General features: G+C 45.5%; 1 protein-coding gene and 1 pseudogene across 3 annotated transcripts in view; one reads left to right on the forward strand and one right to left on the reverse strand.

The window, feature by feature from the left end:
• SRD5A3 (steroid 5 alpha-reductase 3) overlaps positions 1-12,211 on the reverse strand; it is a 24,119-nt gene extending 11,908 nt beyond the window's left edge. Inside the window, exons 1-2 of one of the 3 annotated variants that reach the window (XM_054683130.2) lie at positions 11,874-12,189; positions 7,219-7,336 (exon numbers count right to left, since the gene is read on the reverse strand). In XM_054683130.2, coding sequence (XP_054539105.1) covers positions 7,219-7,336; positions 11,874-11,940 — 185 coding nt within the window. In that variant the 5' untranslated portion in view covers positions 11,941-12,189. Of the gene's footprint in view, positions 1-4,861; positions 4,964-7,218; positions 7,337-11,873 lie in introns of those variants that run through there. The other 2 variants (XM_526623.7, XM_016951723.2) reach the window with 2 other exon arrangements.
• On the forward strand, positions 5,979-6,613 carry LOC100611300 (rRNA-processing protein FCF1 homolog; annotated as a pseudogene).
• Positions 12,212-12,454: the final 243 nt, after the last annotated feature.

Here is a 12,454-nt window from a genome sequence, read left to right on the forward strand (position 1 = left end):
CGCACCGCAGCTTTCCAAGTAGCTGGGACCACAGGCTTGTAGTAGTCCAACATGCCTGGCTAATTTTTAAACTTTTTATAGAGATGTGATCTCCCTATGCTGCCCAGGCTGGTCTCAAACTCCTGGGCTCAAGAGATCCCTCCCACCTTGGCTTCCCAAAGTGCTGGGATTACAGGTGTGAGCCACCATGTCCAGCCCCTCATAGGTTCTTTTGAGGTCTGTTTATGTATACTTTTCTATTTTTTTCTATTCAATCTGAAACCTTTCTGACTCTATTGAGTGCCTGGCGGTCATCTGGCTTTCCCTGGTCTTCAATGCATCGTGCATATATTAAATCCCACTCCTTCTTTTCTTTTTCTCATTAGTCTGTGACAATAAAAGACAACCTGGAGCCAAAAGAGGATTAAACATAATCGCAGGGGCTCCTCCAGATGATCCAGAATGTGCTTGTAAGAGAATGCACAGCCCCGGAGATCATGCCTACAAACTCAGTCTGATAAACTCTGATCCAACCTGATCATTCCATGGCAACCCACTCCACTCTGCCAATTACTGTTAGCAAATTCTATCACTGGCCAGGCATGGTGATGCATGCCTGTAATCCCAGGGCTTTGGGAGGCCAAGGTGAGAGGATCCCTTGAGGCCAGGAGTTTGAGGTTATAGTGAGCTATGATTCTGCCTCTGCAACGCCAGCCTGGGCAATAGAGCAAGACCCTGTGTCTTAAAAAATAAATAAATAAATAAAATTCTATCACTGGATTTGCCATCTCTGGCCACACAGAACAAGAATTTTAATTCCACACAACATCTCTTAAACTATTTGAAGAGAGCCATCCTGTGATTCCCAATTGGGATCTTCTCCAGGCTCAAGAGCCTACTTTTCACAGAAGTTCATGCATCAAGGTCAATCGCCACCTGTGGCTACTGATCTTTGGTTATACCACAGGGTCTTCCTTAAGACACACTTCCCACAACTGACCCCAGGTATGGTCTGAGCCTCGTGGAGCACAGTGGAAGGTCAAGAACATGCTGTGCTGCAGGCTCCCAGGAAAAGGCAGGAGGGATAGCTTCTGAAGGACAATTTCTGGACCAGCCACTTTACGTACTTAATTTTTTCACAAATATTTACTGAGCACTTCGAATGTGTTGGGCAATATTCTAGAAGCTGGGGACTCAGCAGGGAGTAAACAGACTAGGTCTCCGCCTTAATGGGAGTTTACCTTAGAGTGGGGAGTCAGACGGTCAACAACTAAACCTGCAGACATCTAGCATAATGCTGGGTCAGGGGACAGAGGGTGCAGAGGGGAGGCTGTTCTGGATGGATGGTCAAGGATGGCTTCTCTGGAAGTGACATTTGGCTAGAATGAGTCATCCCTGTGGATTTCTAGGGGAAGAACTTTCTAGGCAGAAGAAATAACAACTGCAAAGGCAATGAGGTGGGTGTATATTAGGGGTGTTCAAGGAACATTAAAAGACATCTGTACATTGGCATGGCCAAGGGCGAGGGTAGAAGGTGAGGCAGGAGTGGGAAGAGGACATGAAGCCTTGTAAGGCCACTAGCTTTTATAATGGGGAGCCATTTGGGCAGATGAGTGACGTGAGGTAGTAATTTATGTTTTAAAAATCCCTCTAGGCTACCCAGGAGGCGGAGGTTGCAGTGAGCCAAGATCGCGCCATTGCACTCCAGCCTGGGCAACAGAGCGAGACTCCATCTCAAATAAATAAATAAATAAATAAATAAATAAATAATCCCTCTAGCCTGAGCAACATAATGAGGCCCCATCTCTACTAAAAAAGAAAAGAAAAGAAAATAAATAAAAAAATTAGCTGGGTGTGATGATGCATGCCTGTAGTTCCAGCTACTCGGGAGGCTCAGGCTGAGGCTGCGGTAAGTGGTGATCATGCCGCCACAGCACTCCAGCCTGGGTGACAAAGCGAGATTCTGTCTCAAAACAAACAAACAAACAAAACCCTAAAAATCTCTCTGGCTGATGGACAAGTTCTGGAGATAGGTGGTGGTGATAGTTGGATAACAAGATGAATGTATTTAAAGCTACTTAACTATTTAAAAAACATTAAAAAGGTAAAATTTAAGTTACGTGTATTTTACCACAATAAAAACATTTTAAAAGGCAGCAAAAGAGGCCGGGTGCAGTGGCTCAGGCCTGTAATCCCAGCACTTTAGGAGGCTGAGGTGGGCGGATTACCTGAGGTCGGGAGTTCGAAACCAGCCTGGCCATCATGGTGAAACACTGTTTCTACTAAAAATACAAAAATTAGCCAGGCATGCTGGCACACGCCTGTAATCCTAGCTACTTGGGAGGCTGAGATAGGAGAATAGCTTAAACCCAGGAGGCAGAGGTTGTAGTGAGCCAAGATTGCACCACTGCACTCCAGCCTCGAAGACTGAGCAAGATTTTGCATCAAAAAAAAAAAAAAAAAAAAAAAAAAATGGAGGCAAAAGAAAGCATTAGTCATATATTTCATTATTATTTAAGTGAAAAAATATCCCTCTGGTAACGAGGTAGAGAATAGTCTAGTTGTGCGGGTAAGGGGTGCCAGGTAGAGCATGGCAAAAGTTAAGATTATTTAGTTCATCTTCATAACAATTTTATGAAGCTTATGTGGTTATCTTTGTGTGGCAGATGAGAAACCCAAGACTCAGAGAGGTTAAGTTACTTATTCAATGTCACACAGTAAGTGACAGCCCTGCTGACTGTGAAGTTAAAATCATACTATTGTGCTTTCATGCAACCTAGGCATGCCTGAACTTGCTTTTCCAGCCTTATGTTACACGTACCAATTTATATCAAGCCTAAAGTCAAGCATATCACTCAAGTGGGTTTTGTGTAAGTTGCTAAGCTACACCGTGCTGTGCTCTACTTGTGTCATGGTGTCTTTCATTCACAGGCATATTGTGTTGCTTTTCATTCCCACATTTTGTTTTGCTTGCCTGATTTCCCTCTATACATTTTCTATTCTTTTTTTTTTTTCAGACGGAGTCTCGCTCTGTTGCCCAGGCTGGAGTGCAGTGGCACGATCTTGGTTCATTGCAAACTCTTCCTCCTGGGTTCACGCCATTCTCCTGCCTCAGCCTCCCGAGTAGCTGGAACTATAGGCGCCCGCCACCACACCCAGCTAATTTTTTGTATTTTTAGTAGAGACGGGGTTTCACCGTGTTAGCCAGGATGGTCTCGATCTCCTGACCTCATGATCCACCCGCCTCGGCCTCCCAAAGTGCTGGGATTACAGGCGTGAGCCACCGCACCCGGCCTATACCGGTCTTTAGAACAAGTCATAGCTCTTGTTTGTTTTTAAAGACCCAGCTTGAGCCTCCAAAAGCCAATCTAAAATCTTCACTGCGTTGTTTTGGACACTCTCCTTTTTTCCTCCTTTGGCACTTTGCTTACTTGTAGCACTGTTGTCCAAGCCCTTGTAAGCAGGGGTAAGGTGATCCTTAAAGGATAATACAAGGTGCTGAATGAGCACTCCTTGCTTAACAAACATTTGAGTGCTTACTTTAAATCACAACTGCTCCAGGCTCTGGGGATACAACAGCAAACACAACAGACAATTCCTGCCTTCATGGAGCTTACACATGCGTACGCGCGCACGCACGCGCACACACACACACACACAGTAAATTTTATAGCATGTCAGGTGATAACTGCTACTGAGAAAACTAATGCAGAAAAGAGGAAGGAGGAATGCTGGGATGGCAGAATTATAATATCAAACACAATAGACAGGGAGGGGCCTCACTGAGAAGGTAATATTTGAGTAGAATTACAGGAAGTGAGGGGATAAACCATGTGGCTATCTGGGGAAAGGCCTTCCCAGGCAGTGCAGGTAGGAGAGAGAACTAGCAGAGAGGCCCTCAAACCTGGAATAGAACCAGATGGGGCAAACTAGAGACAAAGTCAGTAAGGTAGTGGGAATGAGACCATGAGGTCTTGGGCTTTTACTGTGAGTTAGAAGCTACTCTATGGTTTGGGGCCTAAAACACAATCTATTTTTAATATTAATACATATTTGCTGGCCGAGCGCGGTGTGTCAGGCCTGTAATCCCGGCACTCTGAAAGGCTGAGGGCGGATCACCTGAGGTCAGGAGTTCAAGACCAGCCTGGCCAACATGGTAAAACCCCATCTCTACTAAATATACAAAAATTAGCCAGGTATGGTGGCACACCCCTGTAGTCCCAGCTCCTTGGGAGGCTGAGACACGAGAATCACTTGAACCCAGGAGATGGGAGGCTGCAGTGAGCCCACATTGCGCCACTGCACTCCAGCCTGGGCAACAGAGCAAGACTCCATCTCAAAACAAACAAACAAACAAAAACTATTTGCTGACTGCTGGAACAGACTCCAGGCCCCAGTCAGAGGTGTTATGGGGTTAAGAAGGGGAATTAATGTTTACTGAGTTCTGGCTAGATCCCTGGCCCTGTGCTAAATGCTTTAATGTCACCACCAATGAGACCAGCAGGTGCTATTGTGTCCAGAATTGGTTCCTTCTGGTGGGTTCTTGGTCTTGCTGACTTCAAGAATGAAGCTGTGGACTCTCCCAGTGAGTGTTACGGTTCTTAAAAATGGTGTGTCCAGAGTTTGTTCCTTCAGATGTTCAGATGTGTCTGGAGTTTCTTCCTTCCAGTGGGTTCGTGTTGCCCTTGACTTCAGGAGTGAAGCCGCAGACCTCGGCAGTGAGCGTTACAGCTCTTAAAGGTGGCGCCTCCAGAGTTGTTTGTTCCTCCAGGTGGGCTCGTGGTCTCACTGACTTCAGGAGTGAAGCCGCAGACCTTCGCAGTGAGTGTTACAGCTCATAAAGGTAGTGCGGACCCAAAGAGTGAGCAGCAGCAAGACTTACCTTGAAGAGCAAAAGAATACAGCCTCCTCCGGGTAGAAGGGGACCCCCAGCGACTTGGCGCTGCTGGCTGGGGTGGCCATCTTTTATTCCCTTATTTGGCCCCGCCCACATCCTGCTGATTGGTCCATTTTACAGAGTGCTGATTGGTCCATTTTACAGAGTGCTGATTGGTCCGTTTTTACCAAGTGCTGATTGGTGCATTTACAAACTTTTAGCTAGACACAGAGCACTGATTGGTGCATTTTTACAGAGTACTATTGGTACGTTTACAAACCTTTAGCTAGACACAGAGCGCTGATTTGTGTGTTTTTACAGAGTGCTGATTGGTGCATTTACAAACCTTTAGCTAGACAGAAAAGTTCCCTAAGTCCCCACTCCACCCAGGAAGTCCAGCTGGCTTCACTTCTCACTATTATGCTAATACTCTAATGCACACCATCACCATCTCTTGCCTGGACCACCACAGTAGCCTCTTATCCAGTCTTTTCCACATGATGGCCAATCATCCTTTAAAACATAAATCACACAATGCAATGCCTCCCCCTCCCACACAAAGCCCTCAGTAGCTTCCACTCACTCAGAATAACATCCAAATTCTAGCATAGGCTGCAAGGCCCTGGCGAGCTACTGTTTCCCCCACCCCATCCATCCTTCTATGTTGTCACTCACGCCCACTTCAGTCTTGCTCATGATCAAATAACCCTGCTGGATTTCCTCTAAAGCACTTACAGTCATCTGAAATTATCTGGCTGGTTTTACAATATTTATTGACATGTTACTGTCTGCCTTCCTAGAAGATAAGCTCTAAGGAGCCTAGAATGATTCCTGGCACACAGTAGGTATCTATAAACACTGGTTAAATAAATGAATGAGAGAAGGTAAGCATCTCTTCCAAAGTTACTCTCAGAGTAGGCATCCAGTTAATCAACAAACAAATTAAACCTCAAACCACTTTTTCTCATTCATTCAAAACACACTGACCGAGGTCCTTATTACCAGTCAGGTGTTAAGCTAGGGATATGGTAGCAAACAAGACAAATATAAACTCATGAAACGTTTACAGTCTAGAGCAGGGGTTCTCACCATTTCTCCATCATGGACCCCTTCGGCAGTTTCGTGAAGGCTACAGCCCTTCTGAAAATATTATACAAGCACAGGAGTGTGGTGTGACCATGGGGAAGCAAAAGAAAACAAGGAAGTATGCGACCATGAAGTGAATGCTTAGTCTCAGGGATCAGAGGCTTGCAGAAAAGGATAAATTAAAACCTAAAAAGAAAGAAAAGAAGGATCCCAGCGTGTTAAAGGAAAGAGAAATTCCCCAACACCCTACCTGCTTATTTTTCCAATATAATACACAGCTGGGCCCACCTTACCACATCCTCATTGATACCAACCTTTATCAACTTTTCCATAAAAGCCAAACCAGTCAATGATGGACTGTCTGTATACCAAGTGTATTCCTTGTATAACTGATTGTGTAATGCCTGAAATTGAGAAATTGGAGCAGAAGTATGGAGTGGCTCTAAGGATCACCAAGGATCCAAGATTTGAAGGATTACCATGTACACACAAAGGAACCTAAGCAGATGACTCTTAGTACAGAGAGTAATTCAGCATAAGTTTTATATTGTGGCCACAGTTGACCGGGACCTTAAAAGAAGAATCCCTAAGATTCCTGGAGTTCCTATCATGTACATTTCTAACCATAGATACAACATTGAATGAATGCCAGATGATTATGGAGCCCCTTGATTCTAATTCTCATAAGACACAGTTCCTCTGCCTTTCTTCAACCAGCTTTCTCTTGTTGCCAGTTCATTACACATGCAAGAGCATGAATTATTATTCTGTTGACCTATTTGCTCTATTATGAGCTGAGGATGGTTAAATATGCTCACCCCCTTTTTTTTTTTGAGATGAAGTTTCGCTGTTGTTGCCCAGGCTGGAGTGCAGTGGCACAGTCTCGGCTCACTGCAGCCTCTGCCTCACAGGTTCTGGCGATTGTCCTGCCTCAGCCTCCCGAGTGGCCAGCTAATTTTTTTTTTTTGTATTTTTTGTATTTTACGTATTTTTAGTACAGAAAAATATGCCTCAGCCTCCCACGGTGCTGGGATTGCAGGTGTGAGCCACCGTGCTTGCCCTGCTCACTTTGTGATGCTGTTTTGAAATTGATATTTTGTCTCATAAAAATGTTAGGCCAGGCCAGACACGGTGGCTCATGCCTGTGGTCCTGGCGCTTTGGGAGGCCAAGGTGGGTGGATCATCTGAGGTCAGGAGTTCAAGACCAGCCTGGCCAACATGGTGAAACTCCGTTTCTACTAAAAATGCAAAAACTGGCCAGGCATGGTGGCACGTACCTGTGTTCCCTGCTGCTGGGGGGCTTAGGCAGGAGAATCGCTTGAACCCGGGAGGTGGAGGTTGCAGTGTGCCGATATTGCGCCATTGCACTCCGGCCTGGGCAACAAGAGTGAAAACCTGTCTCAAGAAAAAAAAAAAAAAAAATTTAGGCCAGGCACATGGTGACTCACGCCTATAATCCCAACACTTTGGGAAGCCAAGGTGGGCGGATCATCTGAGGTCAGGAGTTCCAGGCCAGCTTGTACAACATGGCGAAACCCCATCTCTACTAAAAAAACAAAAAAAATTAGCTGGGTGTGGTGTCACATGCCTGTAATCCCAGCTACTGGGGGTGCTGAGGCAGGAGAATCGCTTGAACCCAGGAGGTGGAAGTTGCAGTGAGTGGAGACTGCACCACAGCATTCCAGCCTGGGTGACAGAGTAAGACTGTCTCAAAAAAAAAAAAAAAAAAAAAATTTAATGATGGTCAAAAGGTACGAAATCTCAGACAGGAAGAATATGTTTTATGCTTTTTTTGATTTACGTTGTACAGTGTGTTGCATATACTTAATAATGGAGTGTTATACATTTCAAAATTGATGTTCTCATCACAGAAGTGTATTTGAAGTATTGGATATGTTAACTAGCTTGATTTAATTATTCCACATTGCATCCACAATTTATGACATCACTTTGTAACCTATAAATTTATACAATGATAAACTGTCAATTTACAAAAAAAAATTATACAAGCATAAAGTAAAATGCAGCAGGCTTACAAAGGAAACCAATTATAGTGACATACAAGTAATGCAACTACTAAAAAACAAATTTGCAATATAGTAATATGTGTATTTCTTTCTTTTTGAGAGGAGTTTCAATCTTGTCACCCAGGCTGGAGTGCAGTGGCGCGATCTTGGCTCACTTCAACCTACACCTCCCAGGTTCAAGCTATTCTCCTACCTCAGCCTCCCGAGTAGCTGGAATTACCGGTGCTCGCCACCATGCCCAGCTAATTTTTGTATTTTTAGTAGAGATGGGGTTTCACCATTTCGGCCAGGCTGGTCTCCAACTCCGGACCTCAGGTGATCCACCCGCCTCAGCCTCCCAAAGTGCTGGGATTACAGGTGTGAGCCACTGCACCCAGCCTGTAATATGTATACTTCTTAATGTGTCTACTAACAAGATCTAGTGATGAAAGACTACAGTGTTCTCATAACAAGGAAAACAGTAATATTTTGAGGTATCATCAATACTCTTAATGTAATATAAAAAACTATCAGAGAGTTACAGATACTGCTAATTCTACCGTAGTTTGTAGATTATATTCATAATAAGGCAATGCTAAATTTCAGCTAGAGGTTAGTGAAAATAAAGACATAACTTTCTTTCAATCCAAGTTTGCCCTGAATTCTATCCACAGATCCTCTGAACCTCCAGTTAATGCTCCCTGGACTTCGGTGGGGAAAGTCTGGGCAGCTCTTTTTGCCTCTACAGCCCAATTCAATTCCAAAGCTTCGATACCATTTGGAATCATTTTGAAATTTAAGAAGTTCTTCTACATTCACTGTGCAACCCAGAGCATCATGATACATGTTCGAGGTCGCCTGTTTATTCAGAGTTCCTGGGAAATCAAAACTCTAGGAACCAAAAGGAAAACAAAAAAAAGCAACCATCACCTTAATTAAAAAAAAAAAAAATCTACCAGACAGGAGTCATGGAAACAAACATTCCAAGAACCAATTTCAGGTTTTACTCTTGCCTCCGTAGGAAAGAAAAAAATCCCAAACAAAATTACCTACATACTGCCTTATTTGCAGAAATGGGATTTACAACTGCCTATTTCTAACTGTAGCAATTATGAACTTATTTTCATTTTTAAGAGTACTGCTAGAGGGCTGGGTGCAGTGGCTCATGCCTGTAATCCCAGCATTTTGGGAGGCCAAGGCGGGTGGATCACTTGAGGTCACGAGTTCAAGACCAGCCTAGCCAAAATGTTGAAACCCCGTCTCCACTAAAAAATACAAAAATTAGCCAGGCGTGGTGGTGTGCACCTCTAGTCCCAGCTACTCAGGAGACTGAGGGAGGAGAATTGCTTGAACCCAGGAGGCAGAGGTTGCAGTGAGCTAAGATTGAGCCACTACGTTCCAGCCTGGGTGACAGAGCAAGACTCCATCTCAAAAAAACAAAACAAAAGAGTACTACTAGATTTTGCACAGGAAAAATATTCACATATAAAGTATCAAGGTTAACGTTACCAAATGATTTTAAATTTGGATTAACCAAGATATTTACTAAATGCTACCATCTGGGATAAATCCATTCTCACTTAATCTTTCACACAAATTGAGCTTCACATGGTACAAGATATTTCCCATGAAGTATACCAGAGGATAAGAGCTTGGGATTTAAATTCCAACAGGCAGGGTTCAGGTACCACCCTTGCTAGTACTAGCATCATTGCACAACTGCTATCTTCTAAGCTTGAGTCTGCATGTGTGTAAATGGGAATAATGACAATAACATCTCCCTCACAGGTCCACTGTGAGGATTAAATAAGGAAAGCCACGTACTCCTTAGTAGTCATCACATAATCATATATGTAAACATTTAATCAATGGTGGTTACTATTTATAAACCAGTAAAATCTCTCCCACATGCTCCTTAGCCATTAGCACATTTTTTTAATGATAAAAGTGATAAGCATCTTGTGAATGAAGACATTTTGGAAAATACAGAGACGTATAAAAAAGAGGCCATAGACTCTTACCTCCACCCAACTCTAACTATCTGCCTATTTCATATAAACAGGGGTATAAAATTTAAAAAGAGAGTAATACATGTATTAATTTTTTGGAGACACTGCCAGTTTTGATGCAAGTTATCTTTTTTTTGTCACAATAAAAATGCCTTTCATTATTGGTCTGGATGTTTTGTACCTTCTCCAGTACTAAAAGAAATGTCTGTTTAAATTTAGAGAAGGAGGGGAAGGGCACTTGAACACTATGGGAGGTTCTACTGTAGAATTCTGGAAGAAGAAAAAGGTGTAAATTATTTCACAATACAGTAGAAATTACAGGAAGTCCAAACAGAACCAACGGTTACAGTAATGAATAAGAAAAAGGTACCAAGTCTCTTTCTTGGCTGTCATGTAATAACAGACTTGAGTTGCAACAGCTGGGGTGTATGCAAGTTCAGGGGATGATTTTACACGTGCCATTTAATCCAGGTACACTAGACTAGTACCTTTCTCAAAACTCAGAAAATAAATTGCTGTGAAGTATAAAAGGATTCAACCCTGATTACAAATGGGATAACAGGTAATTTTTGCTTAAAAAGAGCCTCTAGGAAACAGGAGGTTTGATCAATTTGTTTCATGAACTTCTACTTCTTCCCTTTAGGGTGCCTCAGAATGACCTAGTTCTCCCTTCTCTGTGTTAACACATGACACATCTTTCTCTGACAGTCAAAATTCGCAGATTATCCAAGTTTTAGAAGCCAAATTATACTTGTCCCTTTGTTGCCTGCGGACCTGGGGCACTGCCTATGAGTGTTTCAAGCGACAACCCAGATGTTTTTAACCTTAAAAAAAATTTTTTTTTTTAAATACAAGGTATTTCTCTGTTGCCCAGGCTAGAGTGCAGTGCCATGATTATAGCCCACTGCAGTCTCCAATGCCTGATCTCAAATGATCTTCCTGCCTTCATTCTAAGTAGCTGGCACTACAGGCACACGCCACCAAGCCCTGCCAATTTTTTGTATTTTCAGGAGAGACGGAGTCTCACTATGTTTCCCAGCCTGGTCTCGAACTCCTGAACTCAAGCGATCCGCCTGCCTCAGCCTCCTAAAGTGCTGGGATTACAGGCGTGAGCCACTGCGCCCGGCCTAAGATGCATCTTAAGGGGCACTGTTCTATTTCTACCATCTCGAATAGTATTTGGCCAACTCTTTCCAGCTATGTCCTGAATTTAAAGTGGAAAAAGGAGAAGAAGAAAATTATAACAGGTCTCTATTTGAACCCTGACGATTTAATCCTTCGCTGAACTGGGTTACAGAATTTTTCGAAAGTCAAATGGAGCTTCGGGACGGGCCTGCCTATGACGTGCACCTTGGGCCACCTTCCCCAGGGGCACCTGCCAAGGTGCAGGTTAGGGCGACTCAGTCCTTTGTCCCCACTGCGAGGGTTGGGAAGAGAAACGGGGGAAGTCGAGGCCGAAGAGCCGGCCTAACTTCATTTCCACAAATGATTCCCGGTGACCTCAAGTTAGAATATGAGCCACTGGAGTGCAGGGGACGGGAAAAAGGAGAATTTGGGGCAAGGGGGACTTCAATTTGCCGCCTAAATTCGCATGACCAGGCCTAAATTCGGATGCGTTGCCATTTCCCACAGGGAAAGGCTCCGTGCGGCTACCAGTTCACATTCCTCCAGCTGAGTGCAAGCGGCTCCGCTCTCCCTCGGCGTCCGCGGACACCCGGGCACTGCTCCCCGGAGCCACGCAGCAGCCGGGGCATGGCCGGGGCCAGGCCGAGGGAGCGCCGTGCTGCGCCCGGGAACCCGCCAGGGCCTCCCAGGCCGGGTCCCGCCTCTGCTGCCCCCTGCCGGCTGCCCGCGAGCCGGGGCGCCCCGAACTCTCAGCGCCTTGACCACCGCGGCTCGGGACCGGGGCGCGGTTACCTCTTGGGGACATCAAAGGCTCGGCAGGCGGCGGGGCGCGACGGCTCCCCACACTTGGTTTTCCCATAGCGGATCAGGTCCTGGAAGATCGCGCAGCCCGGGAGCAGGCCGGGCGGCAGGAGCTGCAGCAGTAGGGTCAGCAGGAAGGCGGCGGTCAGCGTGAGCCACACCGCGCGCAGCGGGTTCAGCGCCGAGTGCTCGGCCTCCGCCCAGGGAGCCATGGCCCGCGTGCCCGCCTTCCGCGCTGCTGGCGCCCCCACCGCCCGCTAGCCCGCGGAAGAGCGGCCACTAGCGCGCCGCGCGCCGGTCTCAGCCTAGCGGGACGTCGGTGACGCGGCGCGGGGCGGGGACGCGCAGAGCCCCTCCCGGACTCGCCGCTCAGCCGCGGAGGTCCTTGGTCCTGGTCGCGCTGGCGCTGGGTGGTCGCTCGCAGTCCCTAATCTGGGCATGGGGATTCTTAGATGGAGCTCCAGAATATGATTCATCAGAAGCAAAGACGCAAAACGGACGAGACCACGTGTCTGCCACTCTTATCAACATTATCTCCAAAGCGAAAAATGGAAAACTTACATGTTGCATTT

The sequence above is a fragment of the Pan troglodytes genome, chromosome 3, assembly GCF_028858775.2.
Source record: "Pan troglodytes isolate AG18354 chromosome 3, NHGRI_mPanTro3-v2.0_pri, whole genome shotgun sequence".
Classification (NCBI taxonomy): domain Eukaryota; kingdom Metazoa; phylum Chordata; class Mammalia; order Primates; family Hominidae; genus Pan; species Pan troglodytes.